General features: G+C 41.3%; 1 protein-coding gene across 2 annotated transcripts; it reads right to left on the bottom strand.

The window, feature by feature from the left end:
* Window positions 1–1908: 1908 nt before the first annotated feature.
* Window positions 1909–22344, bottom strand: ckba (creatine kinase, brain a). 2 transcript variants are annotated; one of them, XM_041214466.1, is made up of 8 exons: window positions 22238–22344; window positions 20861–21066; window positions 19685–19839; window positions 18568–18700; window positions 14739–14910; window positions 11254–11377; window positions 10983–11172; window positions 1909–2289 (listed from the first exon to the last, which is right to left on the bottom strand). In XM_041214466.1, exons 2-8 carry the CDS (start codon window positions 21051–21053, stop codon window positions 2111–2113), a joined length of 1146 nt encoding a protein of 381 aa, XP_041070400.1. In that variant the 5' UTR covers window positions 21054–21066; window positions 22238–22344; the 3' UTR covers window positions 1909–2110. The 2 variants fall into 2 exon arrangements, with proteins under 2 accessions (XP_041070400.1, XP_041070401.1); XM_041214467.1 differs by lacking the exon at window positions 20861–21066 and adding an exon at window positions 20316–20514.
* Window positions 22345–22371: the final 27 nt, after the last annotated feature.

The raw sequence follows: 22371 nt of genomic DNA, 5'->3' as shown, positions 1-22371 counted from the left end.
TAATTTGAGATATGACATATGGTAGGTGTAGCATGCTTAGAAGGAACATGTTTCTAAAGTCTTCAACCTCAAGGAGATTGTCCGCACCTTGGTTCTAGGTCTGTTGTGGACTAATTTATAGAAATTGATTGTCATGATTAGTCAACAATGTAACTATTGTTGCATCGTGTGAAACCAGGTAGATGAAACACAAATTCCTTTGTTCATATCCTTGCCCAACCTGCCAAACACTCAAGTCACACGCCATCCTGACTTGGAAATGCATCACTGTTCCTTCGCTGTCACTGGGTCAAAACCCTGGAACTCCCTTCCCAACAGCACTGTGGGTGTACCTACACCACATGGATTCAGCATTTCAGAAAGGCAGCTCACCACCACCTTTTCAAGGGCAATTAGGGATGGGCAAAAAATGCTGGCCTAGCCAGCAAAGCCCAGATCCTGTGAATGAATAAAAATAAACAAGGGTGAAGTATTGCCAGCTGTCCTTGTTCTCAAACTCAACTTCTGTTGAATTGCCATTTGAATGTTCACAGGTGTTCTTTAAAGTTTGTAAATTGGAACAAGCCTAGTTTTCCCATATTAAGAAATGGATCCATACCCATGCACTGAACATACGAACATTCATAGCCATGCTGAAGTTGTTTATGCAGACCACAACTCCCAGGTGAGATGACCTGTAGCTCTTAAACAATTAAAAGATTCCATGTTTCATATTAATTTTTACTTATTAGCCCATGTCATGTTTGGGATCAGAACCTACTTTTAGTAACTTGTAAATTTGCTTAGTGAATTAGCTACAATGTGGGATAGTGTCCAAATGTTAACTAAAAAGGAACATCAGTGCCTGCAGTCAACACAATAAAAAATCAAAATTATCAGCTCAAGTATAATTAGTTAATTTACAGACTTAACACAAACTCCAGATTCAATTTGAAGGGATTCGCACTGTTTTACTGCTACAGTTTCCATAATCTATTCACAATTCAGTCTTTGTCAATGCGCTTCATTTAGAGCTGAATGAATTTCATTTAGAGCTAAATCTCTCACAGATCATCCTCAAAACATAAAAATATTATCATGGAGACATAACTAGGTGGTATATATTATTATATTTTTGATTCAGCACTTTTTGGCTATGTGTTAGATGAAGTACCACATTGCTATACAGCAATAAGCTGATACCCATGATGCCTCCAAATAAATTAGAACATAAGAAATAGGAGGAAGGTCATATGGCCCCTCAGTCCCATTCTATAATTGAGTAAGATTACTGCTGTTGTACACTCCTGATTGGCCAACAGCACTTTTGTTATCTGTTTTGTTTTTTGTGTTTTTTTTAAAAAGCATTCATGGGATGTGGATGTTATTGACAAGGCCAGTATTTATTACCCTGGAGACTACTGAGTGGCTTTCTAAGCCATTTCAGAGGACAGCAAGTCAACTGCCTTGTTGTGGGTCTGGAGTCATACATACACTCTACCATTGAGTAAAGATTGCACATCAATTCCACTTTCTTGTTCTATCCTATTACAATCTCCACTGAGGCAAATCACTCAAAACCCAGAATCAAGCAAGTTTGTTTTTTGTATGTAGTAGTGGTGTGGGTATAGTAGCATGATGGTCAAATGTTACTGGACTAATGATACACAGACAGCTGTCGCATGATAGCTGGGGAATTTAAATTTAGTTTCAGATTTATTTTAAATAACTTAAGAACTAGCATTAGCAATGGTGACCATGAAACTACCGAATCGTCATAAAAGCCCTAGTTTATTAGTTTCCTTTAGGGAAGGAAATGTGCTGTCCTTGCCTCATCTGGCCTATGTACAACTCCAGACCCACAAGTTACAATAGCTGATCAAGAAAAGCTCAAGCAAGATTCTAAGAAAATTACTGTGCACTCATTTGTCGGGACCAAAGTATATTTATTCATTTTTAATCCATCACCAGCAACAACAATGCAATGATAATAATTTCAAGATTACTACATTTATGGAAGATATTTTGCTAAAGATGACACTTTTCCCAATCCAGACTGGCATCTTGAGGTTTTCATATTATTATACAATACATCCAGTGAATAGGTTAGAAGTTGTGCGATAAAGTGACTTTACTTCTGAGCTGGGATAAGACCATCAATGCCCTGACCCTTTTCAAGGAGTTTCTCCATTTCAATTAGCAGCTTCACACCATCAACCACCATTTGAACCAATTCAACTTCGGAGAAGCCCAGACGGTCAGCGTTGGAGATATCAAAAATACCACCAACTGCAGCAGTGTCAACACCACCTAGCAATGAGAAATCAAAAAAAGACATCAGTTGCATTACTGGTACAAATGGCAGAAGAATTAGGCCAGGATTTTCCAGCCCTGCCGTGCAGGTCCAGCCATGGGGGAAGCGGAAGCAACAGGTCAGCCAAAAACCCATTACTTCTGGCAGGACCAGAAGAACCTGATGGCGGGCAGAGCTGGAAAATCCGGGCCCTAGTTAAAATAAAATGGCTACTTCTGTGCTAAGTTAAATGCCAAAAATCTGACAAATTGTCTATTTAAAAAAGCACTTTGTTTTCCCTTTTAAGAAAATCTCAAGCCATTGAATTACATTTGAAAATTCATTTCTAGACAGACAAGATGTCTAAAAGTCTGAATTAGTTACCAAACAGCAATACATGTGCTGAATCACACTAAGGTCCTTTTAAGGTAGTGATTGCCAAATGTACTTTTTAATATATCTTATGTACAGTTTTTTTTAAATTATCAAAATTATTTGATGGATTAAAAATAAACAAAGCTCAGGCATACCATGGAAATATATAGAATACAGAAAGGAAAATAGAAAACTATAAACTGTTACTTCAGTGCTTCAAAATGTCCTAACAGAGACTGAAGTGAATCATGCTTTAAACTTGTTTAAATTATAAAATAAAAATAGCAACTTAATTTATAAGCTAGATCTACTGGGAATAATGCCAAATCTTGAGTGATAATCCAAACAGAACTGGTTTAGGTTTATTCAACAGAATCCAAATTTGGCCTAGCACTCAGATTTCTTTTAAAGGATGACCATAAAGACATAGGAGCAGAAATTAAGCCATTCAGCCCATTGAGGCTACTCTGCCATTCAATCATGGCTGATAAGTTTCTCAACCCCATTCTCCCACCTTCTCCCCATAACCTTTGATCCTCTTACCAATCAAGAACCTATCTATCTCGGTCTTAAATACATTCAATGACCTGGCCTCCACAGCCTTCTGTGGCAATGAATTCCATAGATTCACCACTCTGGCTAAAGAAGTTTCTCCTCATCAAAAACAGAATTACCTGGAAAAACTCAGCAGCGATAAAAACAAAAAACTGCAGATGCTGGATATCCAAAACAAAAACAGAATTTCTCCTCATCTCTGTTCTAAAAGGTCTTCCCTTTACTCCAAGGCTGTTGCAAGACAAGCAACCCAATGCATAGATGGTGCCCAGACACTAATGCAGAAGGCAAGGGTGCTTCCAGGCCATTTACAAACACTTTTTAAATAGTGGTTTGAAGTCACAGAAACTGGCTTGGTTTGGAATTCCTATCCACCCCAACTCAGATAAACATATGAGTTGCCGTTCTGTTATGCTACCTATTTGTTCAATACTTCAGAGCATTTGTTTGTAGCAATTCAATTGTCCAGTGTTAACTGACAGTCCTAGCAAGCTAGGCACACACCATGGGCTCAGCATGATGCTGTGAGAGAATTAATCTGGTGTGCATTGTAGGGCTGGTTTTACCAGCCCCCACTGGCAGGTTTATAGACAGGGGGGCATGTAAAATCCAGTGGATGGTCATACTATTACCTATCCACCTAAACCAACCTGCCTGAAATTTTACAGGAGGTAATGCTCCCAGTGTTGAATTGCTGCAGACAGCAGTCAGGATTGAGAGACAGGCTCCCCCAGACTTCTTAGCTGGGGTGCTGTTTGCAAGGAACATAGTACCCATAAAGGAGAAGAGCTTTTTGAATGACACTATGAGCTGGATTTTACAGGGCACTATCTAGATGGTCACAGAGCCCTGTCCCTGATCTAACACTTAGATGATAAATCCTGAGCCCCTTACATTTGTATCTTAACCAGGCTCCATACAAGAGAAAATTTCCTCAAAATTACCACTTAAAAAGGTGACAATCCAAATCCTGGAGAGGTAAGCGAATGTTATATCCAGCTCAGCCAGAAACCTGTACTATTCAGATTAGGCAACATTTGTGATGATCTGGATCAAAAGGCCAACATTTACCAGAGTGCTCACTGTGTATATTTTCTGTTATTGTGTTGAAAAGCATATTCTAGAACAATTGTAGAATCTTTGAAAAGTATTTTTTTCACTTTCACCACTACTAAATAAGGGTTGTAGAGTCAGTTGCAAACAAACTTAGAAGAATCAATAACTGGAGATTATTGCATGGGTGATCAAGGATAGCCAATGTGATTCATTGAAGTAAAATTGAAATGTGCTGGATGTGGAAATGCACTAGCTGTAGTGTCATCAGGCAATCCTACACAGGAAGCTTCTGACAAAAAATTGAGACATATGGTATCAAAGCAACATGGAGAGAAAATTGGTTGACAAAAAAAAAAAATTAGGGTTAATAGATGCTGCTTGAGGTACAGCACAATTGGAAGTGCTACACAGATCAGAAACAAAAAAATAATTGGTGTTGGCAAACAGCGACGTGGTCTGTGAAATGTTTCACGATGACAGACATGTGGGAGATGCAATTTAAACATGGAATGGTGTGAACGGATAGATTTAAGGGATGATAAACAGGGATTGGAGAATACATTCAAATGGAAAATTCTGCTAAATTATGTGCAGAAATAAACCTTGGGTTGAAATGCATTATTCCTTGCAAGTGCAAGTTGATAAAAACCACCAAAGAGGGCAATAGCATTTTGAATGAAAGAGGAACAGGGGGGCCATGTATAAGGCAATGGTTATGCCACAGTTTAGTACTATTTGCAATTTTGAGTGCTCCATTATCTAAAAGGTTTATCTTCTTAAGGAGTCCCTCGGGGTCGAGGATGACTTTCTTCCACATTAAAAAGGAGTTCAGGTTGAGTCCAATACTTGACTTACTGCTGTCACAGGTGGGGCAGACAGCAGTAGGGAGAAAATGGGTTGCCACACACTCCTTCGCTGTTGATGCTTGGCTTCAGCTAGCCTTTGGCTATGAGACTCGAGGTGTTCAGCTCCTTCCTGGATGCTTTCCCTTCACTTCGGGCAGTCTAGGGCCAGAGATTCCCAGATGTCAGTTTTTCCAAGGAGTTTTTGAGGGTGTTCTTGAAGTGTTTCCTCTGCCCTCCTGCTTGCGGTGTTGAAGCTCTAAGTAGAGCACTTGTTCCTTGAGTCTTGTATCAAGCATGTGAATGATGTGGCATGCCTAAATGGAGCTGATTGAGCATGGTCAATGCTTCAATGCTGGGGATGTTGGCCCGAGCAAGAACACGGATGTTGTTGCACCTATCCTGCCAATGGGCTTACAGGGTCTTACGGAGGCAATGCTGGCAGTACTTCTCCAGAGTTTTGAGGTGCCTGTTGCACATAGTTCACGTCTTAGCCATAAAGGAGGGCTGCTCTGTAGACCAGGAGCTTGGTGCCAGGTTTGAGGTCCTGACCTTCAAACACTTCCTCAGGCAGGCAAAGGCTGCGCTGGCATACCGAAGGCGGTTTTGAACCTCAGAGTCGATGTCTGCCCTTGTTGACAATAGGCTCCCAAGGTATGGAAAGTGGTCCACGTTGTCCAAGGCCTTATCATAGGTTTTGATAACTGGGGTGGGGGCAGTGCAATGTGTAGGGGGCAGGTTGGTAGAGGACTTTTGTCTTACAGATGATGTTTAGTGTAAGGCCTATGCTCTCATATGCCTCAGTGAAGGTGTTGATGATGGCTTGGAGATTGGCATCGGAGCGTAAGCGGACAAGCATCTTCTGCATACTGTAGTTCAATGGCAGGAGGATGGGACGACCTTGGATCTGGCCTGCAGGTAGTGGAGATAGAACAGGTTCCCATTTATTCTGTAGTTTAGCCCCACTCCAGCAGGGGAGCTTGCTGAGGGCGAGATGGAGCATTGTGGCAAGGAAGATGGAGAAGAGTGTTGGTGCGATGACACAGCTTTGCTTCACCCTGGTCCGGACATGGATTGGGTCTGTGGTGGATCCATTGGTCAGGACCACAGCTTGCATGTTATTGTGTGGACAGCTGGAATGGAGGAGGATGCTCCATAATCCTTCGCGGTTAACAATGTCGAAGGCGTTTGAAGTCAAACGCGACCATGTACAAGGATTGGTGCTGTCCCCTGCATTTCTCTTGCAGTTGCCGTGTGGTGAAGATCATGTCTGTTGTGCCCCTTAGTGGACAGAATCCATATTGAAACTCGGAGCTCTTCAGCCACAGGGAGAAGGCGACTGAGGAGGATTCTTGCGATGACCTTCCCTGTGGCCAACAACAAAGAGGTTCCTCTATAGTTACCACAGTCAGACCGGTTAGCTTTCTTGAAGGCGATCAGGATTATGGTATCTGAGATCTCCTAGCATGCTTTCCTCCTACCAGATAAGGGAAATAAGACCATGTAGTCATGCCAATAGTGCTTCACTGCCATTTAAAGGGATTCCATCTACTCCTGCTGACTTGTTGCTCGAATAGCCTTTTCTACCTTGTGCTGAGTTGGGGTTGTGCTGAGATGATGGCAGGGAGCATGCTGCAGGATGGAGTCGAGGACACTCACGTTGAAGACAGAGTCTCTGTTAAAAAGATCTTCGAAGTGCTCCTTCCAGTGGGTGCTGACTGTGTCTCAGTTCTTGATGAGCACATCTCTGTTCTTGGCCAGCAGAGGAGTGGGGCCTTGGGTTGTAGGTGGTCTTGACTGTGCTAAAGCAATCTCACACATGGTGGTCAGCTAACTGTTGGATCTCCTGTGCTCTGTCCACCCACCATCTGTTGTTTAGCACCTGCTCAAGTATGTCATTTTCCAAGCGAGGGACCACAAGGACGTGTGTATCACCTGTGCCATGACAGGAGCCAATGACTGCTGGCAGGCCACTGCCTAACTCGCTCTGTCATCAACATCAAATGTAGCCCCAAAGCAGCGACAGCAACATAAACAATGCCGCAGGAAAATCAACACTAAGGCACTTAAGGACTCTGATAAGAGAGCCCTATTCAGCCAGTACCTCACTGCCAACCTGGTGAGTCCCAGTGACCCAGAGACAGTGGCCACAGCATCTGGTCTGCCCTCAAGGCCTCCATAATCAGTACCTCTGAAGAGGCGCTTGGTCACTCGGAAACACCAAGACTAGTTCGATGAGAATGACCAGGAGCTGATAAGCCGTAAGTGCAAGGCATTTCTGAACCTGAAACAGCAACACAACTAGAGAGCAAGAAAGCAGCACTATAGATGGCTGATGTCCAGCCAACAAAACCATGACCTAAAGAATATAAAAGGGCATTAAAGTCATACAACGAAGATTCACTAGGATGCTCTCAGTGGTGAGAAACTATAATTGGAGAGATGAGATACTGGAATTAGTTCCAATGAAAAAAACCAAGATGAGATTTAATAGAGCTCCTTTTAAACAAAAAAAAAGGGGAAAGCAATTTATTCTGATGCTGTCAGTGACATGAATGCTCTATGGTATTCTTAGCAACCATGTTAAATTTGGAGAAAGATGTTGGCAGGAAATCTTTGTATAGAGTTATCGAAGTCTGGAATTGTTTACCATTGGGTATAGTTTTAAAAAAGTCTCTGCCATAAAGAATTGGATAACCGAAGCAGAAAATGTAAGACTATGGGGCAGGGCCAGTGAGTATTAAGTACTCTAGGCAAAGGTCCAGCCTTGCAAACCACCCCCCCCCCCAACAATTAACTTTCAGAAATGAACATTGTGCCTTAGTATGAATAAAAGCTCTGCATTTATTAGAGTTTTAAAACATGAAAAAGGAGAATATTATTATAATAGATTGTACATTCTCATTGCTCTATATTTCTAGGTTATGTACTAGAAGAAATGCACATTATAATGCATAATATGGCTCAGATGATGTAGTACTACTTGTTCCTGCAACAGCTAATAGATGATTTTATGCACAACTTACACAATAATTATGATAGAGTGGGCTAGATTAAATTACAGTGGGCTAGATTAAATTACATTCTTGGATATTATGTACTGGCTCAGAGTTTTAGCATAATCATATAAATGTACAGTCGCATAAACAGTGAGGAATATAATATGAGATTTTGGGAAAGACTTCTCATTCAGTTTTTTTTGCCACTCTAAGCAACTGTCTAGTTTGTCTGGTGATTGCACCAGCCTTGCTATGGGGAAGAGAAAAAGGACAGTGGGATTAATTTTAAGATTGCTCCAGTGAGAAGCTGGAATTGACACGGCTGAATGGTTTCCCCTTGTGCTGTGAACTTCCATAGTTTGATCAGAGCATCAAACAAACATCACAAAGCACAATTCCTCATGTTAGAGGTCAAATTTGATAGTCCTCAAAAACAGGCGTGGGGGGTTGCAATGCACAAGTAACCCATACCCATTGATTGTAATACATGCAGAATACAAACTTTGTGCTGCTTGCCCACTTTAATGAGTTCAACGTCCCACTAGCACTAACTATATTGTTGATTAGCTCTGTGCTGAGGTGTTCAATATAGTGAGTGTCTAGCACCACTTAAAGCTAGCTTGCACTCTTATGGGGAGGCACATTGTGATTGGAGCAGGTGCTGGGAATGTTTCTACAGTGGTATTTGACCTGGGAAAAACAGAATGGCACAACATGAGGGAATGGGTTCCAAGGTTTTCTTGACATTGCGCTGGAGACCCTGGTGAAAGGGAAGAGTGATGTCCTACCCCCAAGAGGGCCAGGAGGCCATTCAGACACACATTAGGCTGTGGGAGCAGATAGTAATGGAGGTCAAGCCCTGTGTATCTGAATGCAAAGCTGCAAGAAGTTCAAATGACCTCACAGAAGTGATTAATGTCAGTGAATGCATCTTGAAATGATATATCCAACCAATAGTACCTTTAACCACCACATCCATGACCCAGCTACCAATTTAGCATTCATATGCTCCACCACTCCCTCACCTACTTAAATACTGTTGCAAGCTTCACACTCATCTCACTGCCTGCACACTGCCAGCTACTCAAATCAGCCAAACAAATAAACTGCATGACACTCAGACATTTCCTGCTCTTGCAGGACAAGATAGTAAACAACCGAGGTCAGCAAGAGCAAACCAGGGAGGGGGATAGCCAAGCCTGCATGTCCTAACTCTCATGGGAGGAGCCATTATTGGGATGGCACAGGGCTTTTAACAAAAGCTTGGAGCCCATTCTTTCCAGCATGGAAATGGTGGCCAACTCCATCAGCCCACTTGTGAATTCAGTATGACAGTGTGTGATAGCAAGCATCGCAGCTTCCAATGCAGCACAAGGAACTGCCACTCAACATCTGTTTAGTGCTGTGGAAGCCTGCCATCATGCAAGGTTAGCTTGTTGCCATGCAGGTTCAGATGGTACCTTCAGGGCTGTGAATAAGAGCATGCAAAGGGGCTTGCAGGGGCTCTCAGCAGCCCCACAATATGTATAACATTCCTAGGATTGTGGAGGAACTGCCCTGGGGGAGTGACATTGGATCCATGAAGCAAAAACCAGTTGGCTTCTCAGGAAGGCAGCATTCATCCTCCTACCACTGCCATTCATTCAGTGCCTATACTGCTGAAGCCCATGTCAAGATAATGCAGCCCTTCTAAGCCCAGAGTTGTTAGAGGTGATCCCCCAAGGCCTACCACCAGCCATGCTGCAGCCACTGAATAGCACTGCATAGGAGCACTAGGCACAGGCACTAAAGGGAATGCATAGGGGTGTTCATTTGATGGGGCATGATTTGATTTATAAATTTGGGTTAGAATATTGGCCAAGTGGACATTGTAACAATCAGGTAAGGAGTGGGACTTTAGTGAATGGAGATTTGGGATTGTAATTATGGATACTAAACTGATGATTTCATGGACAGCCAACCAAAAAAGGGGCTGCCTAGGTTCCCTCTTCAGCAGCTCACCATATAGCATGTGGAAAAGGCTGTGCCCCCATGATAGTGAGGCTGTGTAGCATGCAGCAAAACACCATGAATTTTGACATGCACTCCTCCAGAGTGGTCCAGGAGGTGAAAGTGTTGTTTCAAATCCCAATGATCACATTGTGTAGCAGCATGGTTGACATTGTATATATGCTGTGCATGTGTATGTGGGTTGCACACTGGAGTTATCAGCCACATTGTCATTGGATAGCCCTTATCACCCAGTAGGCACTCTCTGCCTTGCCATAGTGGCTCAAGTGCAGCTAGCACAGCAGACTGCTGCAGAATGAAGGCACCGTGACTCCTGCCAGGATACCAGGCATTGACCTACATGTCTATTATTAGCAGGATGTTGAGGGCGGGGAATCCCTTTCAGTGCTGGTATAGGTACAAAGTTGACCTGTGGCACCTGAAGTCAATGGCACCTAGCCCCATGGGAAGGACCGCAATCCTGGCACAGGACATGTGCTTGCTCTGCCTGCTTTTCTCTGGCTAGAGAAAGAAATGTAGTTAGGTCTCAAACGAAAAGGAAATTCACTGGTGCTCTCTCAAGCAACAGTGAACAGCAAACAATGAGATGTTGCAAGTATCTCCGGCTCCAACCTGGAGGAACCAGATGCATAAAAACTCAATATCACAATCACCTTCACAGCCACTGTCTCCAGCTCTACTTGAATTCCTTGGCCAAAGTCTATTGTAGACAGGAGCTTTGACCATTGTAATTGCAAGAGTTAATTACTTGAAGCATAGTTTAATCGTTAACTTCATCTTGGATGGCAATCCAGCACCATTGTTACAATGTAGTACAGTATGTTCAGAGTTTTGTAACAATATCCTTTACTTTCTAGATAAGAATCAACCTACCTGTACCACGCTTCTGCAGTCGCAATCTTTTCAGAATGTCACCAAATTTATCCTGTTTGCTGAGATTGGGAAGTTTCACATGGACACCAGCACGGAGACCTGTTCCCAGGTTAGACGGACACGTCAGGATGTAGCCAAGGTGCTCATTCCACATAAATGCATGACCACTGCTTTTGAAGATGTTTTCAATCTAGAATTTTTTTTAAAAAATTGTTTAAAAAGGAAAACAGACTTTTGAATTTTGCCAACTTGCAATGCTGCTAATTTGTACCTTTGTTAGTCCAGTACAGAAACGGGTGAAGACTTCTTTCATATTTCCACCTTTCTGCATGGATATGACTCGAAGATGATCTTCTTCATTTACCCAAACTAGGAAAGTCTTATTGTCATTGTGCCTAGAAAATATGTTCAATTTGGAACAATTCAATATCTTGTACAAGTTAAGTTGTTCAATTTGTCACAAAGTCACTACCAGTGTACGTTCTCAACTAAATAGTTTGAGCTTTTGACAAGAGGACTTAACTCATAGAATCATTGACAGAATTACCTGGAAAAACTCAGCAGGTCTGGCAGCATCAGTGGAGAAAAAAAGAGTTGACGTTTCGAGTCCTCATGACCCTTCGACAGAACTTGAGTTCGAGTCCAAGAAAGAGTTGAAATATAAGCTGGTTTAAGGTGTGTGTGTGGGGGGCGGAGAGAGAGAAAGAGAAAGAGAGAGGTGGAGGGGGGGGTGTGGTTGTAGGGACAAACAAGCAGTGATAGAAGCAGATCATCAAAAGATGTCAACAACAATAGTACAAAAGAACACATAGGTGTTAAAGTTAAAGTTGGTGATATTATCTAAACGAATGTGCTAATTAAGAATGGATGGTAGGGCACTCAAGGTATAGCTCTAGTGGGGGTGTTTTTTTTAAAAAAAATAATGGAAATAGGTGGGAAAAGGAAAATCTTTATAATTTATTGGAAAAAAAAGTAAGGGGGAAACAGAAAGGGGGTGGGGATGGGGGAGGGAGCTCACGACCTAAAGTTGTTGAATTCAATATTCAGTCCGGAAGGCTGTAAAGTGCCTAGTCGGAAGATGAGGTGTTGTTCCTCCAGTTTGCGTTGGGCTTCACTGGAACAAAGCAGCAAGCCAAGGACAGACATGTGGGCAAGAGAGCAGGGTGGAGTGTTAAAATGGCAAGCGACAGGGAGATTTGGGTCATTCTAAAGGGTCATGAGGACTCGAAACATCAACTCTTTTCTTCTCCTCCGATGCTGCCAGACCTGAGTTTTTCCAGGTAATTCTGTTTTTGTTTTGGATTTCCAGCATCTGCAGTTTTTTTGTTTTTAATCATAGAATCATTGACTGGTTACAGTACAGAAGAGGCCACTTGGCCCACCATGTCCATGTCAGCTCATTGGCATGAGCTACTCAGCTGGTCCCTTTCACCTACCTTTCCCTTTAGCCCTGAAATTTTTTTCTCTTCAGTTAATTACCCAATTTTCTCTGGAAAACCACAATTAAATCTGTCTCCACCACACCCCTAGGCAGTGTATTCCAGATCCTAATCAATCACTGCATAAAAATACAAGAACACAAGAAATAGGAGCAGGAGTAGATTATATGGCCCATCAAGCCTGCTCCACCATTCAATACAATCATGGCTGATCCTGGGCTTCAAGTCCACTTTCCCACCTGTTCCCCATATCCCTTGATTCCCTGAGACACCAAAAATCTGCCTATCTTAGCCTTAAAATGTATTCAATGATGGAGCAACCACAAACCACTGGGGAAGGAAAATCCAAATATTCATAACCCTTTAAAGCAAAGTAATTTCAATCCTAAATGATTGGCCCCTTGTCCAGAGATTGTGCCCGTGTTTTAGGTTTCCCAACTAGTGGAAACAATTCCTCAGAGTCTACCCTATCATTCAGAATCTCATACGTTTCATTCTTTTAAACTCCTCAGAAAATAGACCCAATTTGCTCAGGTCACTTTTGGTTCTTTTGCCGATCACCTTAATATTAGTTGTCCTCTGGTTTTTGAGCCTTCCACCAATGGAAGGAGTTTCTCCCCACCTGCTCTGTCCAATCTCATGATTTAGGACACCTCCATCAAATGTCTTCTTAATATTTTCTCTAAGGGGAACAGCCACAGTTTCTCCAACCTACATTACTCAGCCAGAACCATTCTCAAATCTGTTCTGTTCCCTTTTATGCTGATGCTCTGGGGACATAGGTTCAAATCTCACCATGGTAGTTGGTGGAATTTAAATTCACTTAATTAACAAAAAAAAATCAATTAAAGCATAAATCTGGAATTGAAAGCTAGTTTCAGTAATGGTAACTATGAAACTATCAATTGTAAAAAAAAAAATCACCTGGTTCACAAATGTCCTTTAGGGAGGTAAATCTGCTGTCCTTACCTGGTCTGGCCTAGCTACATGAAACTCCAGGCCCATAGCAGTCTAGGTTACTAATATATAAAATCAAGAAAAGCAGTAGTCTTAATTCAGGCCCCTGGGGAACCCCACTGTCTACCTTGCTCCAATTTGAAACACAAATGTTTGCTACCACAATGGCTGAGTGACAGGAAACAACTTTGTATCCATGCTGCCACTGTCCCTTTAATTCCAAGGGCTTCAACTTGCTGACATGTCTGTGATGTGGCACATTAATAAACACCTTTTAGAAATTCCTTTGCTTAATTGATCCATATTTGTCCAAGTGATTTGTGTGTCCTGGATTATTGTTTCTAAAAGTTTTAGCACCAGAGGTTAAAAGGCCTTTATTTTGGATTGATCCTTACAGCCTTCTTTGAAGAAGGGTGCAATTCGCCAATCCTCTGGCACTATGCCCATATCTAAGGAGGACTGGAAGATTATGGCCAGTGCCTGTACAATTTCCACCCTGGTGTATTATCAACTTGAAGTTTATTCATCCAATCCACAATAAGCACTTGATAAGAAATTAGGTATTTAACCATACACAAAATCACTACCTTCATTGAGGCAGCTATGAAAAAAAGAATGAAATTGTTCATCTAAATGGGCATCACATTTGGGTATTGATTTATTTTAGTATTTTGAACAAGAGATGAATCTCTGCTTGCCAGCATAGGTAGGGGAGGAACAAGACACCACTTTTCAAGTTTAGAAAATACTTAAACTCACTATTGTTTTTTCACCCAATCCACCATAAGCACTTGTTGACAAGAAATTAGATACCTGTAATTGTGCTCAAGCCACAGCCCTCCCAATAACTAAGAAAATAAGTTAAACCACACTTGTAACCATGAAGAGGAAACAGATTACAATGTGAACCACTGACTTATGCATAACAAAGCTAACAATGCAGTAAAATAGCCGGTGTGTGTATGTACAAGCGAATTGAAAATAGACAGTTAATACTAGTTTATGTGAAAGCCAAACAGTAAACCCTTCCATGACACCTCTTCTGGCAGCTGAACTCTTTCTTCCAACCCACCTTCACCTCAAGATATTGCCTTTACAACCTGAAGGAGGACTTCAAAATACATAATTATTCCCCAACTTCAGCAGAAATTAGAAAAGCAATTAGCTTTTCCCCAAAGGTACTTTAGGCTAACTTGCCCTCTGAAATTGCTAAAGTCAGACAATTCCTGTATGACATTTTTATTAGCTCCATTAAAGCACATTGTCCCAATATGCTAAAACAAGAGAAACTGAATTGAAGCAAGTGGAAATAATTTCAAATTTGTCTTTTCATTATCTTTCAGTCCCTACAAGAACTGACCAGATGCCTCTACCATCAGGCCAGTCACGTGCCATCCCAGAGGCCAACAGCAGTGGAGATATGGGTTTATCAAACAGAAAGTGGTCATCGATTAGATTCTGCTGCTCCTGGTCAGTCATGTTCTTCAGGGCATAATATTTTCCAGTAAATTCTCCAGCCAGACTTCCCAAAGCTAGTGAATAAAAAGAATAAAAATTTAGCCTGTGCTGAGAAGTTTTCTAAAGTTAAGATTACAATCACTTCCAAATTGAATAGTCAGTCTGATTACTTTGGTACACGAAGTCAAAACCTCAGTAAGAAAGGAAATAGATTGAACAAAAAGGCCAAGTTTCAGAATTGCCAATACAATATTTGCAACAGTACAAATAATAGGCCAATGAATGCCATTAATCTTCTTCTGAAGACTGGAAGTTTGGCCTCACTAAGCTCAATGTTTATCAAATGAAAACATTTGCAGCTCTGTGAAATAAACAATGAGCATCACTATGAGATCAGTTAGCAGCTGTGTAATGTATACTTGCATTTGGGTAAAAGTTGATGAATATTCAGAGCAAAACAATTTGGAGGATTTTGTCTTAAAGTACAAGAGGCCATGTCTCCAAAATCCTGGAGAGTCAGTGCATCATAATGTAAGTGGTCAGATGCATCTGTCAGAACTTTTGCTGTTGACCATGTTAAAACTTGTAGGTTGAGAGAGGGGGGGGTTCCAAGATTCTCATAAATGAGAAATGGCCAAATCACTAGGGTGTACCCAGGCCAGTGGCTCTCAATCTCAGGCCTAAGGACCCCATGAATGTCTGCGGAGGCTTTCCAGGCAGTGTGCAACACAGGGCCAGCCTAGGGGTGGACCATTGTCAAGGGTGCCATATTCAAAAGTAACAAGTGAGTAGTGACCAGAGGCATGCTCACCATAATGTGTTTCCTATTGTTCCTACTCTCCCCCTGCTCTGTTTTCTGCCCTCTCTGGGCTCATGTCCTCTCCATGACCCTAAAGATAAGAGACTTTGGAGTGAGAAACAGGCACTCCACACTCACTAATGTGTACTAAATACCCATTTTCTTAAAAGGCATTAATAAAACATTGTATATGCAACAGGAGTTGTATATAGTATTGCAATTTAGATGTGTGGGGGTGGGGGGGGAGGGGGGGTGAAGGAGGTTCTGTGATTACTAATCTGTTTGAAAAGGGGTCCTTCAACCAAAGAGAAGTCTGAGAACCACTGATCTAGACTTCCTGCCTACTGAAAAATCCAAGAATTCTGGCAGAAGAGTGGCTGGATTATGTGCCAGGCTTCATCTCCAAAAGCAACTTGCAGGTGCTTCAAAGCCCACTTAAAAATAATTTTAAAAAGAAGAAAAGTTGTGCTTCTCCTCCAGATGTTCAGGACATGATCCCAGTGTAAGACACATTTCTACTGCCTGGCAGGTAACCATCCCCAATATTCACAAGCATAGTTTCCCCCAAGCTTTGCCAGGTCTCTGATCCCCAGAAGTCTGGGAACTCAAAAGAGAAGTCACTGCCTTGCCCCAAATCCTTTTATGTTGACAGTCAAGTTTGAGATAGATGCAGTTCTCACCCCAGCAGGTTGTCTACAGAAACCTTGATGCATGTTTGGTATGCAGCATATGTGGGTCCCAGTCCAATAGTCAGCCTTCCAGAACAGTCCTGCTTAAGGTAGTGGGAATATATCACTTGTTCAGTCCCGGTGTGTTCATGTTTCTATTTTTTTTGTTTTAAAATGGTTTTCTGTAGCTATTTTGGAAGGAATTCACATCACTCATTGACTACTCTCTACCACTCCCAAATGGAAGAACTGGAAACAAACTTGAGGGTACCACCCTGTTAACTGGTCTGTAGCCAGAAATTGCCCCATTCCAAGTTAATAAATGAATATTGAATAGTTCTCCCCCTCTCCTCCCTCAATTTATTTTGTATTGCTTGGTCACAGGTAGAGCCAAAAATGGAGGTTTCTGGAAGTTTTTTCTAATTCATGTAAATCATTTTATCAAAAATGCAATTTGTTTGAAGGAATTGTATAAAACTGCCAAAATATTCTCTCATTTCAGGGGCATTATAATCTAGTGGTCTTCTGACCTTCTGGTATTTCATTTTACGTAATCAACCTTTTTCAGTTTATAACCTGAAATACTTGGTTCAGAGTTTTGCTGAAATAAGTGGTACAGAGAGTTTTATTAGTAAGTCACAGATTATTACTTCCAGTGAGAATCAGCAGCATCATTCATACAAGACCTTTAGCCTGAGTTTTTCAGATGGCAGGGTCTCGCTTCCCCGCCAACTCTGAGTGCCCCACAGCCATTTCACACACAAATGAGTGTTAAGTGACTGCAGGTGGGACTTCTGCCCTTTACGTGGGAGGAAGTCCCACCTTAGAGAGCTGCTGGCCAATCTGATTGGCTGGCTGGCAGCTCTCCAGTCCCTGCAGTGAAAGGAACTCCAGTGGACAGGAGAGGAGGTCCATGAAGATGCCTGAGACTAATTCTGGGCACCAGAGGCTTAGGTAAGTTTAAAGGGTCCCAGGATGGGGAGGGTAGGGCCCAGAGACAGGGTGGTGGGCATGATCAGGATCTCGGGGGACGAGACTGTGGGGTACCCGGCTTCAGAAGGGGGCTTCTGATGTAGGTACTATCCACCCCTCCAAACTTTCTGCCCAAGATCTAAGTCCGTTGATTTTTGGGCTTCCCCCACACAAGGTCAATCTTCCAACAAAACTAAAAATGGAGGCTGGGTGGGAAACGGCCCTTAAGTAGCCAAAAATTGGTGACTTTAGGGCCTCAATTGGAGCAAGGGCAGGCTTCCTGTTGGAGGCCTTGCACACCCTAGTGTAAAAAAAAATCATTGTATGGTCAGGGCAGGCAGGAACCTGGAGGGAATCCTGTTCCATCAATTGTACACTCCTCACCCCCTACACTTGAAAACCTGCCAGCAGGGGAGTTTAAATTCAGGCTTCTGTTACTGGCTCTTTTGCCTAGAAATGAGGAAATAGTTATCTGCTGAGAGGCCAAACATTAGCAGGTTTGTCAAGCAGTCCAAGAAGGGGTTTTAATCATTTAAATTTGTTCCTTTACAAGAATCAAATGCAAAATATATTTTAAGGTATTCTTCCTTTTACTGTCTTAAAAGAGGAAAAAGGGAAGAAACACAGCTATTATCACAGTCGTATACATTGATTCGCAGAACTAAACAGCCAATATGTTCAAAACATTGCAGATTTTAACAAGAGGTCACGAGCTCAGAGTGCAGACATACATTTCCATAAATGGTTCAAGTATGTGGATTACACTTTTCACAGGCATGGCATTTACAGTTAACTGAAACATTAGATTAGCCAGAAGTGGTTGTTAACTTGAATTTGTTTAAGGAAGTATGCTGAAAATGTAACGATTCCAGTTCCCATTTCAGGTAAAACCGGTCATGTTTTGACTTGACTCAGCTAGCAGGAGTTATAGTTTTGGAGCAGAAATACTCCTTTGTGGGGGTGAGGCGGGGTGGGGGGGTTGTGCAAGGTTTAAACAAAGAGCTATCCAAAGGGAAATTATTGTTCTACATAATTAGAATGATTTCTTTGAGTGAGAGAGAAATGTAAAACAAAAAAAAGAGGGATACTGCAGTATGGGTGATACTGATCATTTTTTTTAAAAAAATGGGTTCGATTATAGACTGCATTGTGTCATAACTAATTTCTGAGCGGTCAGAAGATTATATTTGTATGAAAACAAGTTCAAACATGTATTTTCCAATGTCTTGGTGATGGCTCATTCAGATTAGATTTATAGATGATTCAGTAACACCATGCCCATTTGACTTTACCTTCTTCTGAAAGTTTCTCAATAGCACGACGTTCCCCTCGACTGCAGTGAGGGGGAAGGCAGAAACCACATATGCTGCGTCCTGTGCGGACTCGACTACTCAACACATAGTTGGGATCTAGGTCATCACCGCCCTAAAAAAGAATTCATGTTTATATCTTCATTTTTTGTGGTTTTTCCATTTACTATTACAAGAACAAGTTGATGCAATTATCCTTACCATCAGATAGCAATTAACGAATATTTTCATGACCATACACCAAAAGAGAATGTTATGCCAACTTGGCTAGCCTTTTGTCTCAATTCCAATTTCTATCCTTATTAGGCAAGAACTACATTGATGTGCATGATGTAGGAAAAGAATACTATTTCACAACTAGCATTAAAAAATTTGGCCACCAACCAACTGACACAAAAATAGGCCTAAGTATTCCTAAAAAAACAGCAGTACAGGATCACAGAATGCAAACTCACATCAGCACACATCATGTTCTGGTTTTCAGCTGTATTACTGGGTGAAGATGTCAATAACTCCTTCCCTACACTTTTCCACAGTTAAAAGGTCAGCAGGAACATCACCAAAACAGATAGTCTGGTCACTAGTACACTCCTGTTTGTGGGGTCTTGCTGTGTGCAAATTGGCTGTTGGGTTTTGGATATTTATTAACTGGCTACACTACGAAAATAGTGATTGACTGTAAAGTCTGGGACGTCCTGAGGTCATGAAAGGTACTACATAAATGCAAGTTTTTTTTGCTGGCTTCATAAGATTCTATTTATTAATTACAATTAGGGTATATGCAAATCAGCCAAATGTTACATGTTGTCAGTCCTATTAGGCTTCATAGGAAGCTATAAAAGTTCCTCCTGGTGTAAATTCGAAATATTAAAATGCCCTGCCTAAAAATCTGCTGATCCCATTTTACACTGCAGAGTAATATTAAAATGATACGAGCAGGCACCATGGCAGAATTCAGCCTCGTAGAGGAAGTACCATAAACGTGAATTGAAAATCCTCCCAGTCAATGGGCATAGCGGCGATTTCACATCAAGTTTACTCTCCATATGCCGATTATACTCGATTGCATTTTATCTTTAATCGGGAACGAATCCCTCACCTTGAGGTTTTCATGGTGAAGATCAGTTTTGTGCTTGTCCGTGGGCTTGTAACCACCATGACGGTCCCGAATTACTGGGTCAAAGAGGTCCTTGAAAACCTCATAGGATTCTTCATCACCAGCGACACAACCTACTGTCATAATAAATGGGTGACCTGTATAGTAAAAGGAAGAAACAGCTCTTAAACATGTATAGCTTTTCCTTAACTGATACATGCAAGATAATAATTAAATCCGCTGATCAGTGATAAGGAGCAATGTTCATTTTTAATGAGAAGACAGGATCATAAAACAGTGCTCAGTATGGGTTCATCAGAAATATTTAGCCTTTAACTTTTTTTTGACTGGGAACAACCTTTTCAATATTAGAATTGGGATGAAAAACTGGCCATTAAATCTAAAACATTTAAAAGTGAAATTTACATGCAAAGGGGAAATGTTGTTTAAAAAAAAAACTATTAAAACGATCTGGCAGTTATATCACCAGAGGACAGTTTTACGTCCCGTGATAATCGTCCGGGAATTTATGGTAGACAAATCATCCGAGCCTACTAAAACACTTATCACACTACACTGCAATGAGATCAGCGCGGGAGGTTTTACAATATCTCAGTCAATGTAAACGTTTTACCGGGATTATCAATCCCTGTCTGAATTACATCATCCAAAGTGAAGCCACTGGGGGTGGATTTGCTTTTGAGTTTCTTGTAGAGATCCAGAGTGAGCACTTTAGCCATGTGGTTGTTGTGTTGGCTTAGATCGGGGAACTCTTCTTCTGCCGATAATCTCTTTATCTTTAGCGTGGCCATGTCGAGGCGCGGGGGTCACAACTACATTGAATGAAATCAAACGTAAAATGAGACGAATCACATCAGATACACCATCCGCTATCCCCTTTACAGAAGGAAGGTCGCTGGCCACGCAGGTGTAATCCACTCTAGCAGGGGATGAAAGCCAGGAGGCTAAAACTAATAACCATTTAAAGAGGGCTTTCATAATGTTTTAAATTAATGATCCCAACTCATTATGTAACTGGTTGTGCTCAGGCCGGGCTATAAGCACAGCTGATAAGTGTCGGGCTTAGTTTAAATTTTCCATTTGATTTCTCACGGCCTTTGAAAAGCAACACCTTCTGTAACCGAGGAAAGCAGATGGCTCGTCAAAGTGCGTTTTTACCTGGGTTGTCAATCCCAGTTTGAATGACATCGTCAAGGGTAAATCCGCTGGGGGTCTGCTTATCTCTCAGCTTGCTATACAGGTCCAGGGTCAGGATTTTAGCCATGTGGTTGTTGTGTTGGCTCAAATCCGGGAATTCTTCTTTAGCGGAATATTTCATCTTCAGAAGGTTGTGACTGTTGCTGAATGGCATGGTAACCACTTTACTGCAACACAAACAAGAGTTTTAGAAATTGGATTTAATGCGGACTCCCAGTGATGAGACTTTGACTAGTTTTGGTGCAAAACACACCGTATATATTGCATTAAGCATACAAATGAGTCCCATTTGCAGATTAATTTAAAAAAAACATGCCATTCAGCAAGAATGAGAGTTTCTGGAGCGAATTTGAGAACTTAACTAATTCGAAATTCACAAAAATATTTGAAGCAGATGGTCTAAACAAAGTTCTGGGTGATTATGTCAAAGACTCTAGCATAGTTCAGGCGCTTTAACCCCCTTACAATTTCTAGGCAACAATCACCGAAATACTAAATGACTAAGCACGATTTAATGATTTTTTAAAATTGATTCTTGACATTTAGAGCCTTTGAACCCTTTTTTGCCCTTTCCGACATTCTGGAAGGAAAACATTGTCGATTAAGGAATAATAATCCCTTGATGGTTTTATAATTCTTCCGTGTTACTGAAGATCTTATTGGATTCTTAAGCAGCCTTACGTTTACGTAAATTCCTCGTCCTTCGTGACCCTTTCGCTATGTATTCCATGCACAATTTAAGGGCAATTCAAGTACAGCAGCTATGTATTAAGGTCCAGATGTCACAGATTAGAGCCAATGGATTAGCACAAATACCATTCTTGATCTTTTCCAATACAAATGGCTTGCTGGAGGTTTTTTTGTTTCAAGTGCAGAAAATTACATTTGAATGTTGCTTTAAAGATGAGCAACATTTTACTAACTAGGAAATGGCCATTAAAATTGTAGAAAATCCACAAACTATTTCGAACAAACATTCCTTCAATACTGCTTTACCAGTAACTGCTTTAATCAGTCAACGCTCAGGAGAATCCCCTCAAAGCTACCATGTATCCAAATGGATTTTTTTTTCTCTAGGTCGGGAATGATAAGTACTTCATCATTAAACTAAACGGGCAACCACAGTTAAACCTTTCGTTAACCCTGAAAGCAAAACAGATCTTAATTCATCTTCTCAAATACTTTATAATTTATTAAAGGACCATCACATATATTTAACTTGCATTTTTGCTAGACTTTTCATCTGAAATAGATATAAATGGTTTTTGAAATAAATGGACAAAAAGACTTGTAATTATATTATTGCATCTATTTTTTTTATTTTCAACATAACCTTACCTGAACGATGAGAATTTTTGAAAAACAATTTAATTCTCAGCCTTCGCTTCCCACCTCTGCCTGTCTCCGCGCCACCCTGATTGGTGTCCGAGCGTTCCACACGTTCCCATTGGATTATATAGCGCAGCAGGGCT

The sequence above is a fragment of the Carcharodon carcharias genome, chromosome 20 (genome assembly GCF_017639515.1).
Source record: "Carcharodon carcharias isolate sCarCar2 chromosome 20, sCarCar2.pri, whole genome shotgun sequence".
Lineage (NCBI taxonomy): Eukaryota > Metazoa > Chordata > Chondrichthyes > Lamniformes > Lamnidae > Carcharodon > Carcharodon carcharias.
Note: the sequence above shows the minus strand (reverse complement) of the source record. Positions and strands in the feature narration are given on the sequence as shown.

Bases quoted from the DNA above. Each gene is read 5' to 3' on its own strand.
- ckba (XM_041214466.1), bottom strand. From the start codon at position 21,053: ATGCCATTCAGCAACAGTCACAACCTTCTGAAGATGAAATATTCCGCT. The intron at 19,840-20,860 runs GTAAAAACGCAC...TTTACTATACAG, and splicing joins AACTGGGATTGACAACCCAG to GTCACCCATTTATTATGACA. The intron at 2,290-10,982 runs GTAGGTTGATTC...TCTCATTGCTAG, and splicing joins ACTGCAGAAGCGTGGTACAG to GTGGTGTTGACACTGCTGCA.